General features: G+C 40.1%; 1 protein-coding gene across 5 annotated transcripts in view; it reads left to right on the top strand.

Moving 5' to 3' along the window:
• Cdk14 (cyclin-dependent kinase 14) overlaps positions 1 to 27,021 on the top strand; it is a 576,868-nt gene that overhangs the window by 234,508 nt on the left and 315,339 nt on the right. For all 5 annotated transcript variants that reach the window (NM_011074.3, XM_006503544.4, NM_001310448.1 and 2 more), the window contains one exon: positions 10,331 to 10,425. In NM_011074.3, the coding sequence (NP_035204.2) occupies positions 10,331 to 10,425 (95 nt within the window). The remainder of the gene's footprint in view (positions 1 to 10,330; positions 10,426 to 27,021) is intronic.

Genomic DNA, 27,021 nt, shown 5'->3' with positions numbered 1-27,021 from the left:
CCCCACATAACTCACAGAGTATGTGTATAAAAACTTCAAAACCTGGGGAGATGGTGTAGTAAAAGAACAGGAAGATGCTCTGCGCTCAGTTCCCCCAAAAACTATATTTATTTATTTAATTTTTTGTAAGATTATCAACTTTATTTTTTAATTAGATATTTACTTTATTTATATTTTTAAATGTTGTCCCCTTTCCTGATTTCTTCTCTGAAAACCCCCTATCACCTCCCCCTCTTCCTGCTCACCAACACACCCCTTTTCCCTTCCTGGCCCTGGCATTCCCCTATACTAAGGCATAGAGCCTTTACAGGACCAAGGGCCTCTCCTCCCATTGATGAATGACTAGGTCATCCTCTGCTACATATGAAGCTGGAGCCATGAGTCCCACCGTGTGTACTCTTTGGTTGGTGGTTTAGTCCAAGGGAGCTCTGGGGGTTACTGGTTAGTTCATATTGTTGTTCATCCTATGGGGCTGCTAACCCCTTCAGCTCCTTGGGTCCTTTCTCTAGCTCCTTCATTGGGGACTGTCTTAGTTAGGGTTTTACTGCTGTGAACAGACACCATGACCAAGGCAATCTTATAAAAAACAACATTTAATTGGGGCTGGCTTACAGATTCAGAGGTTCAGTCCATTATCATCACGGTGGGAGCATGGCAGCATCCAGGCAGCCATGGTGCAGGCAGAGCAGAGCGTTCTACATCTTCATCCAAAGGCTGCTAGTGGAAGACTGACTTCCAGGCAACTAGGGTGAGGGTCTTAAGCCCACACCCACAGTGACACACCTATTCCAACAAGGCCACACTTCCAAATGGGGCCACTACCTGGTCCAAGATTATACAAACCATGACATTCCACTCCCTGTCCCCCATAGACTTGTTCAAATACATGAGTCTATGGGGAGCCATACTTAAACATAGCATAATGCAAAATGCAAAATACAAAGTCCTCATAGTCTATAGCAGTCTCAACAATGTTAAAAGTCCAAAGTTCAAGGTCTCTTCTGAGATTCATCCAATCACTTACCTGTAATCCCCAAAGAAAGACAGGAAACCAGCTGGGCAAACTCCAAACTCTGCATCTCCATGGCTGATGTCAAAGTGGTCTTCAGATCTCCACTCCTTTTTCATCTTTGTTGAATGCAACAACTACTTTCTCCTAGGCTGGTTCCACTCCCTGTTAGCAGCTTTCCTCAGCATGTATCCCATGGCTCTGGCATCTTTAACATCTTTGAGTCTCCAAGACAATTTCAATGTTACAGCTTCTTGTTTCAGTGTCTGGGATTCCACTTGATCTTTTGGGCTCCTCCTAAGGGTTGGCATCACTTCTCCATCTCTGTCCTCTGTAGCACTCTAAGCTCAGGTTGATCCACTCCACTACGGCTGCTGTTCTTGGTGATCATCCCATGGTACTGACATCACCAATACACTGGGGTGTTCCACTACAACTAGGCTTCACCAATAGCCTCTCATAGGCTCTCTTCATGGTGCCAAGCCTCAAATCCTTTGCATGACCCCTCCAGTCCTGGGCCATCAACTGCAGCTTTGGCTATCCCTTCTCTAATGACCTTCCATGACTTCTCACAGTGCCAAGTCTCAGCTGTTCTTCATGACTCCTTTGTGCCTTCAAAACCAGTATCGCCTGGGTGATTCTTACACATTACCAAGTCCAGCAGCAGCACGAGGTACAACCTTGGCTATTTCTGGAACACAGCTTCTTTGTGCTCCCAGAAAACACTTCCCAGAAGATTTCGTCTCAATGATGCTAGTCTCTTCTTAATCACTGCTAATTTCTTAGCTCCAGCTAACCAGCATCAATTGTCTTAGTAGTTCCTTCCATTCTTTTTTTTTTTTAGATATTTTCTTTATATACATTTCAAATTTCAAATGCTATCCCAAAAGTTCTCTATACCCTCCCCCCGCCCTGTTCCCCTATCCACCCACTCCTGCTTCTTGGCCCTGGCATTCCCCTGTACTGGGGCATATAAAGTTTGTAATACCAAGGGTCCTCTCTTCCCAGTGATGGCCAACTAGGCCATCTTCTGCTACATATGCAGCTAGAGACACGAGCTCTGGGGGTACTGGTTAGTTCATATTGTTGTTCCACCTATAGGGTTGCAGACCCCTTCAGCTCCTTGGGTGTTTTCTCTAGCTTCTCCATTGAGGTCCTTTGTTCCACCTTATAAATGATTATGAGCATCCACTTCTGTATTTCCCAGGCACTGGCATAGCCTCATACAAAACAATGGATTTATAAAATTCTTGGACAAATGGATGTATCTGTAGGATATCATCCTTAGTGAGGTAACCCAATCACAAAAGAAGTCATTAGATATACACTCACTGGTAAGTGGATATTAGCCCAGAAACATAGAAGACCCAAGATACAATTTGCAAAACACAACAAAATCAAGAAGAGGGAAGACCAATGTGTGGATACTTTGTTCCTCCTTAGAGTAGGGAACAAAATACCCATGAAAGGAGTTACAGAGACAAAGTTTGCATCTAAGACAAAAAGATGGACTATCCAGAGTTCCTCCCATTCTTAACTCTAGAGCCAGAGCCACACGGCTGAAGCTGGGAAGTTCTGCTGCTTGCAGGAACTACAACATAACCCACTTGTACTATTACATTGTCACTGGCTTTCTGTTTTCCAAATCCTCACTGCCTAAGCTTGGCTATCCTGGGTCTTGCTGTGTAGATTGACCTTAAACGCAGAGATCAACATGCCTGTCTACTGGGATTAAAGGTGTGTACCACCATCCCTGGATCTAAATTTAGCTCGGTAGGATCTTGCCCCAAGGTCCCACTCCCTTAATCTGTTATCTCCTAGAACACAGGATTTTGTTCCATTTCACTTCCTGGTTCCCCTTTAATACTCGAACCATATGTTTTATATTTTTCCTTTCTAAGTTTGCTATGCTTGTTCAAACTTCTCTTCATAAGACTCAACCAGAGAATAAAGTCTCTACTGGACTTTTTTGAAACTTTCTTTGTCAATGTAATAAATCTGAGTCTCTTCACCTTAGTCTCAGGCAGACTTTTCAGACAAGGGTAAAAAGTAGCCACATTCTTTACCAAAATACCACAAAAATAGTCTTTATGCCACATTCTGAAATTCTTCTCCTTTGAAATCTCTTGGGCTAGGTCAACACAGTTCAAATCACTCCCAGCAACAAAGTCTTCCATATTCCTACTAGGATGACCCATTAAGCCCCATTTAAAGCATTCCACTACTTTCCAAATCCAAAGTCCCAAAATCCACATTCTTTCAAATAAAAGCATGGTCAGGCCCATCACAGCAATATCCCAGTCCCTGGTACCAACTTCTGTCTTAGTTAGGGTTTTACTGCTGTGAACAGACACCATGACCAAGGCAAGTCTTATAAAAAACAACATTTACTTGGGGCTGGCTTACAGGTTCAGAGGTTCAGTCCATTATCATCAAAGTGGGAGCATGGCAGCATCCAGGCAGGCATGGTGCAGGAGGAGCTAAGAATTCTATGTCTTCATCCACAGTCTGCTAGTGGAAGACTGACTTCCAGGCAACTAGGGTGAGGGTCTTAAGCCCACACCCACAGTGACACACCTACTCCAACCATGTCACACCTATTCCAACCTCCTTTTTTTTTTTTTTTTTTTTTGTCTTTTTTGTTTTTCGAGACAGGGTTTCTCTGTGTTGCCCTGGCTGTCCTGGAACTCACTTTGTAGACCAGGCTGGCCTCCAACTCAGAAATCTGCCTGACTCTGCCTTTCAATTGCTGGGATCAAAGGTGTGTGCCAACACACCCGGATCTATTCCAACCTACAAATGGTGCTCCCTGGTCCAAGAATATTCAAACCATGACAAGTACCCTGTACTCATTCTAATGGTCGGCTGTGAGGATCTTCCTCTGTGTTTGTCAGGCACTGGTGAAGCCTCCAGAGACAGCTATAACAGGCCAGAATCTATATTTAAAAAAGAAGAAAATGTAGCAATTGAGTGTGCCTGTAGTCCCAGTACAAAGAGACAGAGGACTTCTGAGGCTGGCTAGCCTGTCTGAACAAAATGATGAACTCCTGGTTTATTGAGAGATCCTGCCTCCAAATATAAGCATAACTGAGTTAGATCCTCAGTGTTGATCTTTGGTCTCCACATGCATATGAACTTGTATACACACACACACACACACACACACACACACACACACACACACATATTATATAAGGGAAATATACTGTTGAAGATAAAAATCACATTTTTATTAGTCCGAGTCTCTCTCTCTGTCTCTCTCTCTGTCTCTCTCTCTCTCTCTCTCTCTATGTATGTATGTATGTGTATATATATATATATATATATATATATATATATATATATATATATATATATATATATGAATGAGAGAAGAACCAGAAATGAGTAGAACTATGGCATGTGTGCTTGTTTGTTCTTCAAGCTTGTGTCGAGCTAGGCAGCATGCATTGTACAAGGTGGGTGGAATACCAGGAGCCGCCTGTCACTGTTCAGGGAACATGCTTGCTCTCATTCTGTGTAACTGCATCCCACCACAGACACAAGAAAACGAGGCATCACTTTCTTTTCCTTATGATTTTCCCACTCACAATATTTTAGCTGAGAAAACAGAAGTTACTAACAAGTGAGATAGGAGTTCTCAGTTGAAAGTTGTTACTGTTTAAAGTAAACTGTGAGTTTCAGGGTGTGGGTTGAAAAAAGTCTATCTGTTGTCTGTAACTTGAGACATGGTTGAATGCTTGGGCTTTGTGAATACTAATTATTATTGTCTGGGCAAAATCAAGTATCAACTTCTACCCCTCGCCTACTGACAAAGAACATACAGAAGAGATGACAGGGAATAAATATCCAACTTCTTTCCAAACACTGAAGTTACAAAGATTTGTTATGTGTCTTCAGTCTTAGCTTTCTTAGGAGAATTTGACATCCTCAAATTCTAAAGAAGGGTTCTTTTAGCCTTTGGGAATTGAATCAAATGAATCTACTTTGATTTTCTGTAGTGATTCAGATTCTATTTTTAACTCTGGGAAAAAATTTATGTATAAAATTCACCCCCTTTAGATCAGAGTGGAGACTGTCTACATCTCAAAGTGGGAGTTCCTGGTGTGTGTCTGATGCCATAAATAGAGCTTGCCACATTCCACTGGAGTTTCCTGCATCCCATAGTTGATGTTTTTTGAATGGAAAACTTTCTCTCATATTGTTTTGACTTCAGAGCCCCAAAGTTATGATTTTTTGCACCCTCAATCCTAACTGAAAATGTTGTAGCATGCACAATTGTGTCATCTCAAACATGCCTGGTGAATTGAATTTGAAATGTACCTGAATGGTTGGCCAAACTTGGTACAAAAAGAAGGCATAGTGAGTGAGCAATGCAAATGTTGCAGGATTGGATTTGTATGCAAACTATGAAAAAATGACACATGGTAAATGTAGGATATAGTTAGGTCTATGAAGGACGTTATTTTGACAGTGCTTGCTGTTGTAGGACAGACTGGACGTTATTTTGACACTGCTTGCTGTTGTAGGACAGACTAGCTCCGGAACTCACTGGTGTGGGTCTCTGGATTGACTTGGCACCCAGGAGACTTATTTGCCTCGATGGCAGCAGAAACTACAGCACTGGGCACCAGCTACAACCAGTGGCTGCTGGGCTGGCAGCTACAGAGTGGGTCGTGTCTGTCACCTGCCCTTGTGTTGGGAGACTGCTGGCTGTTTTCCTCTGTCGAATGCCATCTTTCTGTCATCACCTTTGGAATTAGTGACTCTGTCCTTTTCCAGTTATAGACTCATTATGTTAATCTCAAAAAGAGCACTTACTTTCAAATATTGATGCTTATTTATTTGCCAGTCTGTTGAGAAAGCATACATAAATATATTCTGGAATCTACAAACTGTCAAAATTGAGACATATTTAGAAGGTAACTAGAGGCTTTTAAACATCACATGACATTGGTCAAATTACAGAAAAAAAATGCTGTGATGTTAATAATTTTTCAAGAAAAAGAAAAAAAACCCAAAAAACAAAAAACAAAGAACAAAACCAACCAACCAACCAATCAAACAAGCCACTCCTGTCCAAGATGAAAATTTAACAGGAATTTGGTGTTGCTGAAATTGTGGGGAAAACACAGTAGTGCATGCATATAAGGGGTAAAGATATTATTTTAAGAAATAAGAAAAGCTTTAGAAGGGAGCAGGAAGAAGAGCAAGGCAGTAATAGAGGGAGAGGAGAAAGAAGCCAAGGCAGAGGTGCTCTGAGTGTGGCTTCCTAATGTACTAAAGCCTCGGTTCTTTCTTAGCGTCTTATCCATACAGATAGGTCATCACTAAACTTGACAACATAAGAGGGTATTGAAAAACGAAATTGGACAAGATTACAAATAATGTTACATAATATGTTTTTGAAACTTGCCTCACATAGCCAGGGTCCTATCTTACAATGTGGTTTCAGTAGGGCTTTAATTTGTTTCCTTTGTATCTATTCCTTCACAGAGTTGGTATTAAGTACTATACTAGCCATCAATTTCAAATACCCTGCTGTGCTTTGAAATAGTGGTCTCTTCTGAAGTCAGCCTCAGAAGAGAAGTACAGAAAGATAATCAGCAAATGTGAATTCGTTCTACAGATTAAAATAAGCTAGTCCTGGAAATTTATTAAGGTTTTAGTTGTAAAAACTGGTGAGAGTATTGAATAATTAAAAGAGAGATTATAAATTACTAGAATTAATGACATAATGTATTTGTGTATTTCTTTTATAATTTCAAATTATTTCCCTATAAGAAAAGTTTTAAAAGGAACTACAAGATTAAAATCATAACCATATTTACAAGCCATTACTTGTCAAATTTACAGACAACCTTTAGACTTAGATGTTTTTACTTCCATGAGAGAATTAAGGAATGAGGGCTGGAGAGATGGTCCAGCAATTCAGAGTGTGCACTACTCCTAGAAAAGACCTGAGTTCATTTCCCAGCATCCCTCTCAGGTAACTTATAACCTCCTGTAATTCCAGCACCCAGGGGACCCGTCAACCTCCTCTGGGCTCTATGGCTCATACACACAAATGCACATTCTTTATTCTTACACAGAGAGAGTTAGAAAGACATAAGACTAAATACAGTACTTACATGGACTAAGTAATGACTTGAAATCTACTCATGTCTTTTGGCCTTATAGTTTCACTAAAAAGTATTGTTGGGAGATAATGTGAAATTATAAAATAAATAACTACCCAAATATATGCTCATAAAAGCAGAAATCTATAGGTTAATCTGAATCTTTTCTGTTTTTATGGCAGTGTCTCAAAAATTGTGGTTGTGGAGACTCAGGACTGGAGTTGTGTAGTTTCCTTTGTAATAAAAGGGAGAAGCATATATGGGGGGAAGGAATGATATTCAAGGGCATTTCCAAGATTTTAATGGCCCGGACTTGAAATTATGACCCGTGGTAGCTCAGCCTCTCTGGTTTCTGGAGATGGTAGTATGAAAGGGTGCTAAGATAAAATGACGCCATCAGCCCGAAGTATGTGGCTAGTGTCAATTATGGAGTAAGCAGAAGGTCAGGTTATCTTGAGGAAGGGCTGTCAGGAGGCTGCAGATACCCCATTCTTGAGAGGCAGAAATAAGTGGCAGCTAGTAATTCCGAGTCCCTTCATGTGCATAGCACTGTGTACAAGTAGGGATGTAGCAACAGGAGAGATGTCCTTTTTCTTGTGGGGTTGGAGGTTAGCAGCCTGCTCTTGATTCATTTCATTCACACTCCCTGATAGCACAATTGACTCATCCCTCATGATCAATAGAAAACCTTAGAAGCCCGTGGGTACAGTCATCACTGCTGGGGAGGCCCAAGAGAGAGCTAAGAAACTGAAGAGGAAAAAGAGGATAGATTCTTTGAAGTTCAGGAAAATACTCAAGAAGACGAACGCTAGACTAAATGTGGTTGACAGCAATGCCTACATACATGGAAGAAGGTTGGAGCTGTGAGGCACCAGGAGTGTTGGCTCTTGGAAAGCATTGCCTCTGTGGAGCTGATGTTATATAAAGAAAGGGCAGTCCACCTTGAATGATATTGAAAATGAAGAAGGAAGGACAGGGGATGGAAGGAGCATGTGCAATGGGTAAGGCTAGCTCACCTCTCCCCTGTGGGTACCTAGTGTATAGAGGAGGAAGAGAGTAGCAAGAGAGATGACTCTCCAGTTCAGCATCCAGTCCATTGAATGAGTAAGGGCCGAGCGAAGGAATCTACACCTACAAGAGAGATAACAGAGAGTCTTGGAGAAGGAGAAGGAGAAGGAGAAGGAGAAGGAGAAGGAGAAGGAGAAGGAGAAGGAGAAGGAGAAGGAGAAGGAGAAGGAGAAGGAGAAGGAGAAGGAAGGGGGAGGGGGAGGGGGAGAGGGAGGGTAGGGACCTGTGCACTTTAGCTAATGATCTCACCAGAAACCCACCACAAAACTAAAGAACCTACCTAGAATATTGTAATATGAATTAAATATTTTTCCTTCATCCCTTTGGCTATATGAACCAAACAGAAAGCCTCATTGGGTTGAAAATAATAAAGCTCAGCAGAAAATGAGTAAAAAGAAAAGGGAAAAATGAAATGAAGTGAGTGTTAATTAAACCCCTCAGAAATGTAGAAGATAAAAACAAACAAATAAGTGAAAGCTAAATTGCAAGGTGTTCAAGAAAGATGCAAATGGTAAACAAGCCACATTTAACATCTAATATACATGTAAATGGCCTAATCCCCCAATTAGAACCCAGACATTGGCAGAATAGTATTTAAAAACATATGGTTCAGTTATATGCTGTTTGTAAAACTTCACTTTCCTATGGCAGTATGATAGGATAAAAGAGAAGTGATCATAAAAGATCCACTAAGTAAGCTTGAGTAGGCCATGTTAGGTTAAGGGCAAAGCAGATAGTTCAAGGCAGAGTAGTTAAGTCCAGACATAAACAATACACATTTCTAAAAAGGTTCATTCACAAACAAACCAAAGTATGATCCAGGTGTGTGCAGTGGACACTAGCACCCCGAGAGCCTAAAGAAGCAGGGCTGCTGGGGAGGTGAGTTAGGCAAAGGGAACAGGCTGTCAAACCTGCCAGCCTGATGTCAACACCGGGGAACTCCGTGGTGGAAAAGACTGACTCCCACAATAAGACATCAGACCTCCACTTACACCCGTGTGTACATGTGCATGCATACCAGCTTGATTTCCATTGCTGTGATAAACACTATGCCCCAAAACACCTTGTGTGCGGAAAGGTTTCTTATGTCTCATAGGCAATAGTCAATAACAGATGCAAATCAGAGCAGAAGGCAGGAACTTGAAGACGAAACCTTAGAGAAAGGTTTCTTTACTTACTTACTTACCTACTTACTGGCTTCTTCCTGCCTTCTGTTCAGCCAGCTTTCTTATTGAGCCCAGCCACAACTGCCTAAGGATGCTGGGCCCTCCTGCATCTTAGGCATGCCATAGACACAGAGCAGACATAGTGTGGTTGGAGGCAACCCCATAATGGGCACTTCCTCAGATAACTGTGACCTATATCAGCTTGACAGCTGAAGCTAATTAGGACATAAACACACAAACAAATGTAAAAAATAAATAAAATATAAGAAGCAATAAAATGAGAGAACTCAATGATACTTTAATTAGGCCACAATTGAAGTTGGAGACATTAACTGCACCCTCAGTAACTGTTAAAACTGTTATTCTCTTCAGCAAGTCATTACAGATTTAAAACTCAATTATAGCATGAAGCAATATGGTCTAGTTGATATTTACATGACTCTTCACACAGTATTAGGATATATGTACATGGAGCATATGCTAATCGAAACCATGTTTGGTAGTAAATAACTCAGTTGAGGGCTAGTGAGCTGGCTCAGTGGGTAGAGGAGCTTGCTGCCAAGCCTGATGACCAGAGTTCTATCCCAGAACCTACAATGTATGAGAGAACCAATTCCAGAAGATTATCGTCTGACCTCCACATGTGTACTGTGTCATGTGCACACACACGTGCTCTCACACACAAATACATTCTAATGTTTGAAAGAACTGGAACCACAACAAGGATGTGGCCTCTGTTGAACTCAGTGCAACCTATCCTAGACTACTAACAACTGACAGGTGAAATGGTTGGGAGAGTTTCATGTAAATTAAAATCTTGTTCTTCCACCCGTTATTCTGAATTGTTCCTGGCTTAGAGAACATGGGAAGTAGAAATCTTCCTTCTGAGAGTTACCACGTGGATAATGAAACGTGCTGGCTCATGGCACCCGATGATAAATTCTTTCTCTGTCCTTGTCGTTTTACAGCTTCCCTGTTGAAAGGACTAAAGCACGCCAACATCGTGTTGCTTCACGACATCATCCACACTAAGGAAACCCTGACCCTTGTCTTTGAATACGTGGTAAGCGAGATAAGAAGGGGTCTAGACTGCATGTGTCACGTTTGAATAAAACTCTCAGTGTTAGTGAGTTGGTTTTTAAGTTGCTCTATGAAATGAATGTTTTTTCTGAGTACATGTGACATACATTTGCATAAAATCATGGCCATGTGACAGGCTTTTGAGTATGCATTTCGTTAGACATGTGGTTTATTTATAGCCTGTTTGTTACTAGTATGCTTACAGTGTGATTTGTAGGCATATCAAAAATGATGCTCTCTATCGAAGGAATTGAGAAACAACACAAATGGTTGTTTCCTTGGGATTTATAGCTTGGTTTTACAAAAGCACCCTTAGGTAGATTCTTCTGGGGGGAGGGAACAGGGCCGGGGATCCTGATCCTTACAATTTAGGCTTCCAAGTTTCCCACCTCAGTTATTTCATATATTAGCTAAAGCTTCCAATTTGTATAGCATTCCATGTAACAATCTTCTTGTGTTGAGGGTGTCACTGCTCAAAGACCTGAACTGCAATGGTAATTAATCTTTCTTCATTTCCCTCAGTAAAACATATGGTGTTTGTGTAACAGCGTCTCAGCATTTAACTGTGGAATCATGGAACGTAACCATGATAATTAGCATCCGAGTTTTCACAGATGGATCCGAGAACATGTAATTTATAAGATACAAATGACATCGATGCAGACTTTTTATTGAGAAGAATAGCTACCAGTAATTTGACTGTACTAAAGTCCCATTTTTTATAATTACCACACTATTTTTACTGAAATAAAAAAAAAAACACATTTTCTTTAAAAGTATGAAAGAATGAATATTTGAAGCAGTTTTATCTTGCTAATGTCCGCCTCTGTTTATCATTTGAACATTGTTGTCTCATGAAAAAGCCATTCATCTTGTCTATTTACATATAAATGATAGATACATTTGAATAATATGGTAATGCTGCACTAGGGCAGTTAAGCTAGCAAGTTGCATATATTACATGCTACCAAGAAAGGAAGCAGATTCACACATCAATGCAACTATAATTTCTTTTGTTTCCTTCATGATTTGGAGCCAGTAATGTAATGAGATGGATTGGACTTGGAGCTTTCCATTCATGTTTTCTAGTATGTCTGATTTACATATTTCTAAAAAATCTAGATTTTCCTATCTATACTTACTATCTTCTACAGTGCTTTACAGAAAGGATATTTATTTTTTCTATCTAATTAGGTAATTAAACTGGAAATAAAAAAGCAAATGTTTGGGACACCTAAATTAACAGACCTGGTAGAGAAACTAACAACTACATTGTGAAAATATCTTCAAATTTTAAAAGAAAGGGCAATTTGCTCATAAAGCAACAAAGCATGTGTATGTGAGATGCTGTGTCATCTGCTGAGGTTCTATGGAGGAGGCAGCAAAACAGGGTAATCCACTCCCTTCTGTAATATTTGCTGATAAGACTGATACACATTTTTCTTTGCGTGAGTGAGAATTTCCCTAGCCCCTGTGCTACTGGACATTGATATTGAAGGTCTTAATCAACCACAGGACAGGCACTCACATGTGAGGAGTATGGTCATGGTTTCTGATGGCCCTGCCTCCTCTTTAGATCTCCCTTTACCATGATTTTCTTCCCTTTCCTGTGGTGCTTGCCTTCCTCTCACTAGTCTCTGTGTCTCCATCTGTTCTCTGTGCTGAAGCCCCTTTGCTACACCTTGTTTGTTAGTTACATGGTGCTCCAGTGAACCACTAAAGTCAGAGTTTCAAGGACATTGCCGGTTTCTGTAGATATATTAGCCTGATTTTATGTCCGTTACTCACTATAAAGCTCATTCGTCTGAAGACTATCTAAAGGTTTTTGTACTATGCTAGCAAAATTCTTCCTCTTTGTATTTAGACTGCTGATACTATAAGAATGAAAATTCCTCCCCACTCCTGTAGATAGATTGCTCTCAACATATCTAGCAGAAATATACATTTTTTGCATATGCCCTATCACTAGGAAGAGATGGTGAGTCTGTAAATTGAAATGCCTTTGAGGAATGGATTGAATGGGTGTAATGTAGGAAGGCAGGGGTGTGATGTGGGCATAGGATGCTGAGACACAGATGAAGACAGGGTGGTGGAGGAGTGTTTGAGAGAACTGTGGCTTCTTTTTCGTGTGTTTAAACAGGGCCTTGCTATTGAGCCTCAGCTCGAGTTGAACATGAGCTCCTCCTGCTTCAGTTTCCCAAGCTTTGCGATTGATCATCGGCATGTGCCACCATGCTGAGCTCATTGTTAATTTTAATGTTCTCTTGTACTGTTGCATAAAACTATGATTTTTACCACTTTAAAAGCTGAGAGCTAGGTTGCGTTATTTTCATGCCCATCTTGCTTTGCCTTCTGATTGGTGTATATGTTCCCTGTTCATTGTGGCTGTACTTGGTTGTAGACTTTGGTCATAACTGGAATAGGAGATTTGTTTTCATAAAGCAAGATTCTATATTATTGCCCTATAAGGTCCCCTGCTCTGTAGTTAAACACACAAACATATATACACATACATATCTATCTGTCTATATATTCATACATAAACATGTGGCTTTGTTATTTAGTCTGCTCTGAAATCAATCTCAAATATTGCAATCTAAACTTTCCCAAAATTTATAATGATATTATCATATTTTAAAGTTGTTGGAACTTTCCTCCTGAGGAGCATTATTTTCATCGTTCCATGTCACTAATAATACTTCTCACTGGGTCTAGTGGCATATATTTGTATTTCCAACCAGTCACAAGACTGAGATAGGAGAGTCACAAATATAAGGCCTGACTGGAGACCATGCTAAAGGCTAGCCTGGTAAAATTAGTGAGATTCTGTCTCCAAAGGGAATGGTGTGGAGAAACTTCTCCATGGCAGAGAACTGCATTTGTTACTCCTGTTGGTGTGATAGGATACATGACCAAAAGCAATTCATGGAAGGGTTGATTTTGACTTATGACTTCAGAAGTGGTGAGTCCATCCTGGGGCAAGGCAAGACAGTTTGACAACTTCTGAGACCCTGTTGTATCGTTGCTTTCATGTTTGAATTACACTCTTAGTCGGGGCAGCATGTCAAAAGCCAGAGGCATGGGCAGGAGCCGGGAAGCTCAGAGCTCATGTCCTGAACTGTAAACACAAAGCTCAGAGCTCATGTCCTGAACTGGAAACACAAAGCTCAGAGCTCATGTCCTGAACTGGAAACACAAAGCTGAAGGCAGATTAGAGCTGTGATGAGGCCGTGGACCCCACAACTTGACATCACTGAACTGCTTCTCCACAATGTCCCCAATCATTGCCACAGCTGGGGTCCTCCCAAGTACCATGAAAGGTTCAGATTTGCGAGACTTGGGGGGAGGAGGCGTGGTCATCATTCAGACTACCACAAGTTCATGCCTACGATGTAAAAGACCTTGGAATCAATTTCCACTACCACCAAAATAAACAACCCCCCCCCCCAAAAAAAAACCCTCAGAAAACAAGGGAAAACTTTTTTTTGAAATAACTTAATAAGGTAAACAATTCAGGAAAAATCAATAGACCACACTCATTAAAATCTTCAGTGTAAAGGGAAAGGAAGAAGTTGTGACAAATTTCTGGACACTATTGTATCTTTGCTTTCCATTAGTTACAGTTTTAGTGGCTTTCTGAGGTACATATATAAGTCTGTGTGAAAAAGGGTTCGTATTTATGACAATCCTCATGCAGTATAAAGCATCGCCACCCTTTTCTTTCACAAGGAACTCTAATCCTAGCTCTTTTATGTTGTTCCCATCAACACTGGAGTTTTCTTAAAGCTTTCTGAGAATAATGAAATAAGGGTTGGAATGTTAGTGATATGGAAAAAAATTAAAACAACAACAACAACAACAACAACAACAACAAACTCAAGGGAATGACTTTGGAGGAGATTAGCCCAGCAATTTAGTGGGCAATAGAACTTTGTTCATCCTCCCAAGTACCATGAAAGGTTCCTAAAACTTTATGAAACTGAGTTTCTTTCCCACTTTCACAGCATGTGGATGTCATGAGCTGGAAGCTTCAAAGCGAGGACTTGGCCATGGCGCCCCAGGTGGCTGTGTCTCAGTGGCAGAGCTCATGAGCCCCTGAGAAGCATGGCTCCAGCAGTGCCTTCAGATGAGAGGTGTGCAGGGTTACCTTTGACCAGGCAAAGGCTTAGCAGGTTTGAAAAGGAAGGTGCTTCTGTAATGACCTAATATGAAGGTATAGCTCTCTGTATTTCATGTATGGTTTTAAGACTTGAAAGAGAAATATGATACCATTTAGAACATTCAGTTGCAACAGTGCTAGTAAAAAATGTTCTTCTACTTAAACAGAAAGCTTAAGCAATGAATTTGTTGATAAAAACAACAAAGTATATTGATAAAATCAAATGAGTGCTACGTTGCTGTGTTTAATAGTATGATGAAAAATGTAAGGCATAGTAAAGTCTTAATATGATTATAAAAATGTATTTTGCCCCTAATTTCATAACTATTGTGTATTGCTTTAAATCGTAAAAGAGCAAGAAATCTTGAGCATCATTTTCATTGTGTGTTTAGTAATAATGATGTACAAGAAGAAGCAGTGTGGGCATGGTGGCGCAAGCCTCTAATGTCAGCACTCAGGGAGCAGAAGCAGGCAGAGATCTATTAGTTCAAAGTCACCAGCTCTACACAGAGAATTCCACGACAGCTAAGGCCACTTAGTGAGATCCTACCAAAACTAATTAACTACTTAGTTAACTGACTAGCCAACCAACCAAACTAACTCGAAAAAATTGAATGAGCTTACCAGATATGGACCAAATTTCAATTTTGCAAGATACATAGGTTTTAGCAATTAACTACATGTTGCCTAAAGTTATCAATACAATATTATGCATGAACAGTTAAGAGACCAGATAGTACATAGACTATTCTTTTCACCAAAACCATGAACAAATGAATATAAACAAAAGGCTGTGAGGATGTAGGAGATGGCCATGGCTACTCCCTTTGTTGCCTTGTTTGTGGTGATGGTAGCATGGTTATGTGCACTCATGTCCTGAGCCCTCAAAAACATGTGTTTAAATTGTATACAAATGCTAGTATATGAATTACTGCTCAAAAACTGTCAGTGAAAGAAGGAAAACCAAAAGACTATAACTAATCACAATAGGAATAGAGGTAGTTGTCTTATTAATTCTGCTATGCTCTATCCTAAGACAATATGGCCAAAAATCATATCATACATGATTGAAAGATCACCAAAATCAACATAATGCATTTTCACAGTTATGCAAATTTTATAAAACACACTCAGAAATGTCCATTAATTTGTGAAATTATGATGTTTGTTGGTCTAACATCTTAAGTGTTGGTTTGGTTCTTCATGCATTCATCTCTAACCAGGGCTCCATATAAATTAGTGTAGACTGTAGAAGACAGATGTATGAATTGAACACTGTGACATTCCCCTCATCAGTGGCAGAGGCACTGTGCTGAGGGCCCATCCCTGTAGGACAATTGTCCTGATTTCTAAATGAGCCAAGTTTAACAAGGGTAGTGATTCCCTCCCTATCTAGTGCATGCCACAGTGTCTGGTATATTAGAAATCTCATTAAATATTTTTGTATACACATTGGCCCCCTGAGAGACAGAGAGAGACAGAGATAGAGACATAAAAAGAACAGTGACTCCCTCCCCATCTAGGGCATGCAAGGGTATCTGGTATATTAGAGATCTCATTAAATGTTTTTGTATACACTGGCCCCCTGGGCGAGAGAGAGAGAGAGAGAGAGAGAGAGAGAGAGAGAGAGAGAGAGAGAGAGAGAGAGAGAGAGAGAGAGAGAGAGAGACAGACAGAGAGAGAGAGACAGAGAGAGAGACAGAGACAGAGACAGAGAGAGACAGAGAGAGACACAGAGAGAGGCACAGAGAGAGAGTCACAGAGAGACAGAGAGACACAGAAAGTCAAACAGAGAGACAGAGAGAGGCAGAGACAGAGAAATACAGAAAGGCAGAGAGAGAGACAGAGAGAGGCAGAGACAGAGAAATACAGAAAGGCAGAGAGAGAGATAGAGAGAGACAGAGAAAGACAGAGAGAGAGACAGAGAGAGACAGAGTAAGACAGAGAGAGAGACAGAGGCAGACAGGAAATATAGAGAAGTGGGAAGAGGAGACAAAATTTTTATCACTTTAACTCACATTTAAGAGAGTTTGCCTTATGAAACACCACACATATATTACTTGGGGGTCTTGTGCAGCCAAAACATGACATGTGGCTTCAGCTCTGCCAACTAAACAAACAATCCTGGCTCATCATTCCAGTGTAGAACATTGTTTGCCTAGTTGATTTACATTCCAACAATATTTCCTACATTTAAACTTTTTCTTCCAAATAAATGTTCTAAGTAGAAGTTACAGAGCAAATCTGATGCTTTATCACTCAGAGCAGCTTCATCAACGGGCTGGCTATGGATACATAGTCGTGTCCAAGGAATTAATGAATCTTTTTGTTCAAAATGAATGTGCAAGTCAGAGTTCCCTATTGCAAAGCAGAAACTCTCTGGCTGATTTAATCAGGACATCTTGTAGTAGGTATTGTGCCTGACAGCCCTGCTTATTATACTTTAAAACAAGAAAGATCAGGTGATGCTGGGCAGCCAGAACCAGAGCAGGAACCATGGCAGGGAGTGTCCCCTGAATACTCGAGGCCATCAGAAGCATTTAAAAGAAGGTTTCACCTCTCACTTGCTTGTATGACTTCCCTAGGTTAACAGATGTTACTGTTTGCTAATGTTGTCAAAATGTCAAATTAACCTCTGCAGCCTCCTTGCTTATTTGGGTTGTTCATATCCAATAAGCCAGTTTTGTTTGTTTAGTTGGCAGAACTGAAGTCACATATCATGATTTGACTGCACAAGACCCCCAAAGTAATGTGTGTCTAACCTTTTGTAATGGCAAAGAGGTCCTGTTTCATAACAAGATTCACAGAACAGGCTGGTAGTAGTGCACACTTTTAGTTTCAGCACTCAGGAGTCATAGGCAGAAATCTCCATGAGTTCCAGGCAGTCAGCACTTTATAGTAAAACCCTATCTCAAAAATTAATTAATTGCTACATATGTGGCTGGAGCCATGGGTCCCTCCCTGTGTACTCTTCGGTTGGTGGTTCTGGGGGGGTACTGGTTGGTTCATATTGTTGTTCCTCCTATGGGGCTGCAAACCCCTTCAGTTCCTTGGGTCCTTTTTCTTGCTAGCAGAGGATGGCCTTGTCAGTCATCAATGGGAGGAGAGACCCTTGGTCCTGTGAAGGCTCGATGCCCCGGTGTAGGGGAATGCCAGGGCCAGGAAGCGAGAGTGGGTGGGTTGGGCAGCAGGGGGAGGAGGGATAGGGGGTTTTCAGAAGGGAAACCAGGAATGGGGATAACATTTGCAATGTAAATAAAGAAAATATCTAATGAAAAAAGATTAAAAAAATGAACTCTCAAAGCACAGCAATTTTTTCAGCATACATCAGGCATCCAGGGTAGAATATAGTACCCCTGTTCCATCTCATATGTAAGCACTAGAATAACTTTATTACCCAGTTACAGCTAGGGATGTGAGGTGAACTGCAGCTGACATACCAACAGATCTTCCATTTATGATCTTTGTGAAATCATCTAAACTGTAGATAGGCCAGAGTGAAGCTAGCCTTTTAAAGGTGACTTAGAATAAATCTCTACCTCTATAGATATACAGGATGATACTAAATATTGGCAGAATTCAAAACTGGATTTCGCCATTCAGGTTTTGCTTATCTTCATTCTAGTTAAGTAAGGAACCCACTCTTATTTAGTCGTCCCAGGATTTGATTGATTGTACCAGACCCTAATGAGATCTTAACAAACAGAGCAGCCATGATGTCTGCTTGGGAGATACTGTGACATTCTGATTATATTTGCTTCATCAGCTTTCCCCAAACCTATTGACCATTGAACTGACAACATCAGGGAGAAAAGTCAATTGGGTGTGTGAGAGGGGGCTGTCCTTGACCTCTTTCTCCTTGTGTCTGAGTTAGTAATTCTGATAAAAAAGTAGTGATGATGTGTTTGGCCAGTCTGTGTCAGTCACAGGTAGGGCCCATAATTAACAATTAGAGCGATGTAATCAAAGGTCAGAAAATTGTCTGGTGAAGTCAGGAGTCCAGCCTTCAAGGTAAATTCTGTGTCAAACAATGCACTTGACTATTTTCTAAAGGGCAGTTTAGCTAAATATAGGAAAAGACAGTTCAAGCACGTTAACTTACAAATGATTCGTGTACAACAAGACGGCTAATTTCTTTGCTCTAGTGTGAGCTGGCACTGAGATGAGACAGCAGACAATAGACAGTGTAGGTTGTGTGCCTGTTGACAGGAACTGGAGCAAAGCAGAGTTGACACAGGTTGGCTAATAGGATGGCAAGGTTACAGAAGTGAGAGAGATGAGAAGCCAACAGTAAGGAGTGGGTGGCGCCGGTGTTCTACAAAGTACATGGAAGCCACATACAAGAGGTCTAGGAGGCCGATTTTATCTGTTTTGGAAGGAATATTACAGTGCTCTGTGTCACTGCTTTGCATCTTAGAGCATAACAAGTACTTTATTATTAAATGTGTTCACTTAATAGGATGAGTGGAGCCCCATCTGAAATTTAATAGAGAGGGTTCCTAACCTGTGCTGTCTGCATTGCAATAGCATATGTAATTTAAGTGTCTTAGGACATGTAAGTCCTGGTCCACACTGGCACCTTGCAGAGGGCATGAGATTACCCCGTTTTGCTGATAAAGAAGACGGCGTTGGCACGTCAGCAGACACTGATAGATTCAAACCTGGTACTTTACTTTCCTGATAGTAACTTTCAAATTTCAAGACTAGTTCCTGGTTCTTGTGGATTGGATTGACTTCAAGATCTTTTTTTTTTTTCATTTTTTATTTATTTTTTTGTTCTTGGTACCTTGAGTTTCCGATCCTGATCTCTTGAGCAAAGGGATTACAGGAGTGTGCCATCATGCCCTGCTGACTTCATGATTTTATTTATTAATTTGTGACTTGATTTTCTTTAGTCTTTCCTAGAATTGTTATTATATATACAAATAAAATAAATTTGTTTTCATATCTAAAAAAGAAAATGAAAAAAAAAGCCAAGTTCATTCAAGCACCTCAGCTCTTTACAGTAGCTGTATCCTGTCATCTTTTGAGTCTCCATAGTAATGGGCAAGTCCTGTGCCCCATCAATATTCACAAAGCAGGCATCTCCAAGGTAGATATCAGAGGAACCACTTTCACTATTATTACATTATTCACTACATATTACATTTGTCTCATGGTACAGTTTCTTGTAAACAAACTAACATTGTTATGCTCATTCAGTTGGTCATTAATTGATTCATTTATTCTTCAGCATCACTGAATTCTCTTGAGAGACCCTTCTCTTTTGAGTCTGAAGATACAAATAGGCAGCCTTTCCCCCAGCACGATGGTACACATTAGCGATTCTAGCACTGTGGACAATAATCCAAAACGATTAAAGATTTAAGGGCGGCCTGGACTACATAGCAAGATCCTTTTAAACAGGCAACAACAGAAACCACACATAAAATATACAAAATGCATGTGTGTGTTTCTGACTCTGCCTTTACTCCATCCTTATACCTGAACTATGGTAGGTGATGTAGCTCCACAAACCATTTGAGTTTAAATTGCAACCACACTTGTAGATGTGTGGTGGGACTACGGCAGTTTTGTGACTTGATGAAAACAATTGAAAGCCGGGCTTGGCCTCAACGACTTTCCTTTATAAATGACGTTAAGGATGCTTTCATTTTATATGTGAAGAGCTAGTTCTGCCTCTGGTTACACATTGTGAGGGGGACTCTTGTAATTCAGAAGCCAGTACAAAATGTGGAAGAACAGATGCAGGTGTGGTGGCTGGCTGGCTGTGCCGGCAGTGAGGGTTCTGAACCATAAGGAGAAATTGAAGAAATGAAAAGAATCAAGCTAGCTTTCTTTTTTTGGTTGTTTGTTTGTTTGTTTGTTTGTTTGTTTTTTGGTTGTTTGTTTGGTTTTGGGTTGTTTTTTTTTCCCTTTGGTATTTTGAGACAGGGTTTCCTCTGTATAGCCCTGGCTGTCCTGGAACTCACTTTGTAGACCAGGCTGGCCTCAAAAATCCGCCTGCCTCTGCCTCCCAAGTGCTGGGATGAAAGGCATGCGACACTACCACCCTGCTCAAGCTAGCTTTCTATCAGGGCTCTTTTATGAACCCCTTGCTTTCTCTAATTGGTAAAAGAAAGTCAATTAACTTCTATTCTCTCCTTTTCCCTGGTGACTTTTCGCATCTAATAAGGCATTGTAGTTTCTTTCAGTCATGTTCAGCAGCTTGTTCATCTTTTTCTTGAGTTTGCATCACAGTTGCATTCTGCACTACAGGATCACTTCACGGGGTTGTCGTATCACATGCCCCAATCATAACTCAGGGCTTGGTTATCTGGTCTAAGAAGGAAGTGAGCCTTATCTCTACCTTGCTGTAAATGAATGCCTGATTCTCCACAATGGTCATAAGTATACTCCACTGTATTTCAGACCATTTTGTTTGAATACATTCTGCCTGTGTGGATTTCTTTTGTTTTCATTTTAATTTCTCATTTTATTTGATCATTTTATCGTTGAAACCACAGGCATTTAGTAGTCATGAAACCACAGGGAAGATGAGCTGTAAGAAATGAGAGGGATTCTTGGAAGAAAAGGAAGACAGCTTTAATTCTCTTTTCCTCACCAGAAATGCTATCATGTTTCTTAAGAAAAATAATAATCTTACATGACTGTGCACATCCATTCAAGAGGAACAGGAAGGTGGTACTTTAAGTAGAATAAAACTATCAAAAATGGTGAGTGCAGAGGAATTAGAGAAAGCTTTACTTACAAATGCAAGACTTTATTCAGTGAATGTGCCCAACGTCAGGATGAAGATAATCAATGATTCCCATTACTGTTGAATTAAATTTGATTAGGTCCATGCTTATTGTAGAAAGCATCATTAACAAATACTAAGTGGGAATATGCACATTGCTATATAGCTTACAAAATGGAGTGGAGATGGCATTCCACAAATGTTCACAGTTACTTGCCAACTTGGTTTCATTGTAGTATTACTATGCATGTGTGCATGAGAGTATGCATGAGTGTGTGTGTGCGCACATGCATTTATGCATATGTTTGTGCATCTGTGCATATGTGTGTATTAGTTCATGGACACATGCATGTTCCTGTGCATTTGTGTATGAGTATGCATGTGTTGGTGTGTGCCTGTGTGTGTGTGTGTGTGTGTGTGTGTGTGTGTATTTGTGTGTGTGTTCAATCCACAGTATTCTGCAGCACAGAATATTCTTGAACTCCTGATCCTCTACCTCCACCTCTCAAGTGCTGGGATTATAGCCATATGACATGATGCCTAAATTTTCTTTTTGACATGTTGTTATTGCTTACACTAGATGAATAGTTAGCTAGCTCAGGGCACACATCATTTGAGATTATTGTGCATTCTTTGTTGTAGTGTCAGTGTGTACTTGCCTCTCTAGATGTCAATCATGTATTAGGGTGATGTCATTGTTATACTTGCATAGATATTAGAGTTTTAGGTTCTTTGGGAAAACAGAAGTTTTTACCTTGAACTTTCTACATTAAGCCTACTTCTGTTCTTTTAAACCATACAATAACACTTCTTCGTATTGTCCAAATATCTTTTTTTGAAAAAGTTTATTACAGGTTTTATTTTATGTGTGTGAGTACATAGTTTCACTGCATGTATCCTGCCCACTGAGGTCCAAAGATGGTGCTGGATTCCCTGAGACTGGAGTTATAGATGTTCATGAACTATCATACGAGGTGCTAGGATTTGAACTGCAGTCTTCTACAGGAGCAACATATGCATTTTACAGCTGAGCTGTCTTTCATGCCCCCTCTTATTGTCTTGTACTGATTATTCATCTTGGGGATCAGCTTTTGCTTTCTCCTTAGTGACAAAGTGTAGTATATACATATCCTGTTATAACTTGGATTATATCACTGTCCAGTATCTGTCCCATGTGTCATTATTAGTTGTCCCAAGGGCAGATTGCAGCCTGTGCTCATGTCCCACTTTGTTCACACTGGATTTCCCTGAAAGAATCCTCTTCTTTTTCTCATTTTTGTCATTGCTTCAGGCCTCTCGGAGCACAGGGGTGACAAGTCTTCTCTAGTGTCCCACATGCCCTCCCTTCTTTTTGGTCTGGAGGAATGTCCCTCCCTATCTTGTGTTTATTTGGGGAACATAACTTCCGATGCTGTCTTGGGACCGAGCGTGGGAAGGTGTTTTGATTCATAGTTCAGCTCTCATGCGTGATTGACATGCTAGCTGAGCATGGTGATTTTGGTTGGGAATAATTCCATTAGAATTTCAGCAGGGTGCTCCATGTTTGTCTAATTGCCATTACTTCTATTTAATGACTTCTCTTCAACTTGAATATTCTGTTGTTTTATGTAGAAGCAAAAAAAAGTTACCATAGTGCAGCTGCAATTTCACTGGGTCCATCTTTTCATCGTGGAATCTCACAATGTCTCATTTTTTTAAAATTATTTTAATTCTTTGTGTACATTGTATGAATTTGTGTGGTGTGTGTGTGTGTGTGTGTGTGTGTGTGTGTGTGTGTGTGTGTGAATTCACATGCGTGTCCATGAACATCCTTGCAATGTCATAGCACATACATGTGACCATTAGAGAACTTGAGAAAACAAACTCAGCTAGTTAGACTTGGGTGACAAGCACCTTTACCCACTGAGACATCTCACTAGCCTAGTTTTAAATCGCTGTGTAATAGCTGTAACATAACATAACCCACACTGCAAACTCACTCTTTGAAGTATTCAGTTCAGTGATTGGTAAAACACTCTCAGCCATAGACTTATTTCCACTGTCTAGTGTATTGTAAGCGAGCCAAGAGTGCCTTCACAGTTGTGAAATCACCACACCACTACTCCTGGTTACTACTCATCTACTTCATGTCTCTAGAGATTTACCTGAGCAGTTCATGCAACAGGAGGCATGCTAATGTGTGACCTCCTCTGTGGCTTCTATCCCTTGTGTAACACCACTGAGTAATGTAAGCTCCCCCGTCCTGTAGAGTCTATCAGTACTCAGTCTTTTGTAAAGCTGAGTAGTATTCCATCATGTCTTGCTTATTCAATCACCCATTGGTACACATTTTTTCACTTTCTATCTGTTGTGAATAAGTACTGGTGGTGTGGCCATTTATGTAATTACATGCCTTCTGAGAGCCCGTTTCCATTCTTTTGGGTCAAATTGCTGAATTATTTTTTAGCATAGCTTTCCCTTTCTGAGAGACTACTAAACAGTTTTCTGAGGTCATCCCCAGGTTAAGATTGGGTGAGATATATGTGTCTCTACTTCACATTTTCTTCACTTATCCCCACTGCTTATTGTGCACATGATGGCTGTTCAGAATCACCATTCGAGTTTCATCTGAGTCCTGCTGGGTTGAATATTTTTTAATGAATATATTTCTGTTTTAAGCATTTTTTAAGGTTTTAAAATGATTTCTCCCTTTTATCTTCTCTATGCTCTATATTTTCTCTCTGTAGGATTTAAATATCTGACCTTTGGGTTGCTTTTCAAGTTTTTTATTTTTTATTTTTTATTTTAATCTTCTTTTTTTATTTATGCTGCTTTTGATTCTCTTTTCCTTTGGCTTGGGGTTACTGGAAATTTTCTCATTTTTATGTTTTACATATTTTAATTAAGCTTTCATGTTTTGAAATTTCTAGTGTTAGGCACTTGTGATATATTCCATTTATGATATATTCCATTTATGAATGCTCTTTTGATTTTAAAGCTACAATAGCATGTTTTATCCACTGAAAATACTAACAGTAGTAATGAATACTAGTGGACCTATCTTCCCCTGTTATTTATAATTTTTTCTTGTAGTTTGCTATGGCTGCTGTGTAATTTGAAAGACTGGTTAGATACTTGGTACAGAACAGTCTGATTGACATCTCACAGTGTGTCAGTAGCAGGTAGCCTCTGATTTTCAGCATAAAAGAGAAGTACTCCAACTTATGGAGGTGCTCTGGCTGTTGGTACCCACCTTCCCTGATATTCTTGATTGCCAGTAAAGCTTCTTCCAGTACTTCTTCGAAAAATTAATTTTTTGAGATTTTCACTCAGAATATTATGATCATTTTTATATATCCCTATCCCACCTCACCTAAGAGCTGCTATTCTTCCTTATCCACTCGACTGGGTGTGCTCAGTTTTTCTAAACCTATAAAGTTCAGATAGTGTTGCCCACATAGACTTGTTGTGTGGCCATTCACTAGAGCATGGCCATAGAGTCAGGAGTAAGGAAAGCCCAGTGATGAATCCTGTGGAAATGATTAGGGGATCAGCTACACTTAGTATTCCTACTTTGGATTCCTATAATCTTACTTGGTTTGTTGGTTCTGATGCCTTATCTGCATTTTAGAAAGGGGCCTATCTGTAAACAGTGGGAAGATTAATCTGAGGCTTAGGTAGCTACTGAGGACTTTCAATTAATTTCTCATTTCAGAGATGTCTAGATATAGACTTCTCATGTCTTAGTGTCCCTGCCCCTGACACTTCTATACATCAACAGTATTGCTTCTAGACGCTCTTCATTGAGTTGGGAACATCTGTCCCTTTGTGTTTTACCATGCTAATGTAGCTGTTATTTGCTTTGGAGCATCTAAAATATGTCAATGTATGGATTGACAGAATATAAAGTGGATATTTTTTCTGTTTGTCATCCTTACATTGGAACCTCATCTATTGTTAGAAAGTTCCATCATGGATGATTCTTAAACTTGAATTACAGAAATCACTGCATAATTCGTTAATTTTTGTTCAGGTTAATGTTGTGAAGCATCCAACAATTTGCTATTCATCTATTGTTAAGAATTTATCAAATGTGACAAAGGTCATGAGAGTGAAGATAATCAAGTTAACAGTGCTATATTACCACCCAGACCTTAAAATTTTAGAGGTATAAACAAGATCTACAGTGTATCTTTATTAAGATTTTTATTTGGGAGGAATATTAATCCTTGCTAATTGTCATTTGTTATGGCTTGTCTCAATGGTTGTATGATGGTGGTGTATGTAGAAATATTTGTTCATGTTGTAGAGAAATATATTTTTGGCACTGAACTTTCTTCTTTTATATCGCTAAGAAGCCTTTTCTTTTTCCTTTTCTTTTTTTTTTTTTTTTTTTTTTTTTCTGAGTCAGAGCTTCAATATTCTGAGTTAAATTCCTGGTTCAGTGTGTAATTTACTCTTTTCTAGCTACCACATACAATCCAGATTTAAATCCTCAACAGATGCCCATGCTTCATTCCCACTTCATAATCCAGAATCTAAAAGGCTAGTCAATCATGACAACTGTTTGCTAAGCGCGAGCTTTTCGTTTGGTGGAGATTTCATTTTTCCTTGCTATATAACCTGCTTTCCATCTTGGATATCCAGTTCGCCATCCCTGTTTCTTCCATGGCCAGCAGCATCCGGAAGCTCAAGTTTATTCTCTTTTCTCCCCTTCTTTATTACTCTCTAGTTTTCTTGGATACAGAACAGAAGCAGGGATGACCGACAGTGCTAGTTATCTAGTTAGAAATTTAAGAATACGTTGAGGGTAGCCATCTAAATCTAACAATAGAACAGAAAGTCAACATTGCTAAAAGAATGAGCTATGGGAGAGAATGTAATTATTTAGAGTATTTATTAGCGGGAAGTAAAAGACAAATGGTCTTTATTTATAAACACAAAACCAGATTTCAGCCCACTGAAGAGTACTGTGAGTTGACGGCTGAATTTTAAGGGGTCAAAGGACATTTCATCCTTCTTATTTTTGATAATAGCATCTGTAAGAGGCCAATGAGCAGCCTTTCATCCCACGGGCTACAGCAAGATTTTGATTATATGTGCCTCATACTAACATTGTAGCAGATTATCTCTAATTTCATTTCAGTATTCCACAGAACAGAAGTGTGGATGTGTGTGTGCTTATGAATGTGTTTGTATGCACATGAGTTTCACAATACAGTAAGTTTTCACTAAAGGATCTTAGAGAGTGTGGCAGACACACAGAGAGGAAGACCATTGTGGGAAGCCGCCCTCACATTCGCCATTGCAAGATGGCGCTGACATCCTGTGTTCTAAGTGGTAAACAAATAATCTGCGCATGTGCCAAGGGTAGTTCTCCACTCCATGTGCTCTGCCTTCCCCTTGACGACAACTCAGCCGATGGGCTGCAGCCAATCAGGGAGTGACACGTCCTAGGCGGAGGATAATTCTCCTTAAAAGGGACGGGGTTTCGCCATTCTCTCTCTTGCTCTGGCTCTTGCTCTCTTGCGCTCTGGCTCCTAAAGATGTAAGCAATAGAGCTCTTGCTCTCTTGCTCTCTTGCGCTCTGGCTCCTAAAGATGTAAGCAATAGAGCTCTTGCTCTCTTGCTCTCTCTCTTGCTCTCTGGCTCCTGAAGATGTAAGCAATAAAGCTTTGCCGCAGAAGATTCCGGTTTGTTGC

The sequence above is a fragment of the Mus musculus genome, chromosome 5 (assembly GCF_000001635.26).
Source record: "Mus musculus strain C57BL/6J chromosome 5, GRCm38.p6 C57BL/6J".
Taxonomy (NCBI): Eukaryota; Metazoa; Chordata; class Mammalia; order Rodentia; family Muridae; genus Mus; species Mus musculus.
This window is presented reverse-complemented; position numbering and strand designations above follow the sequence as displayed.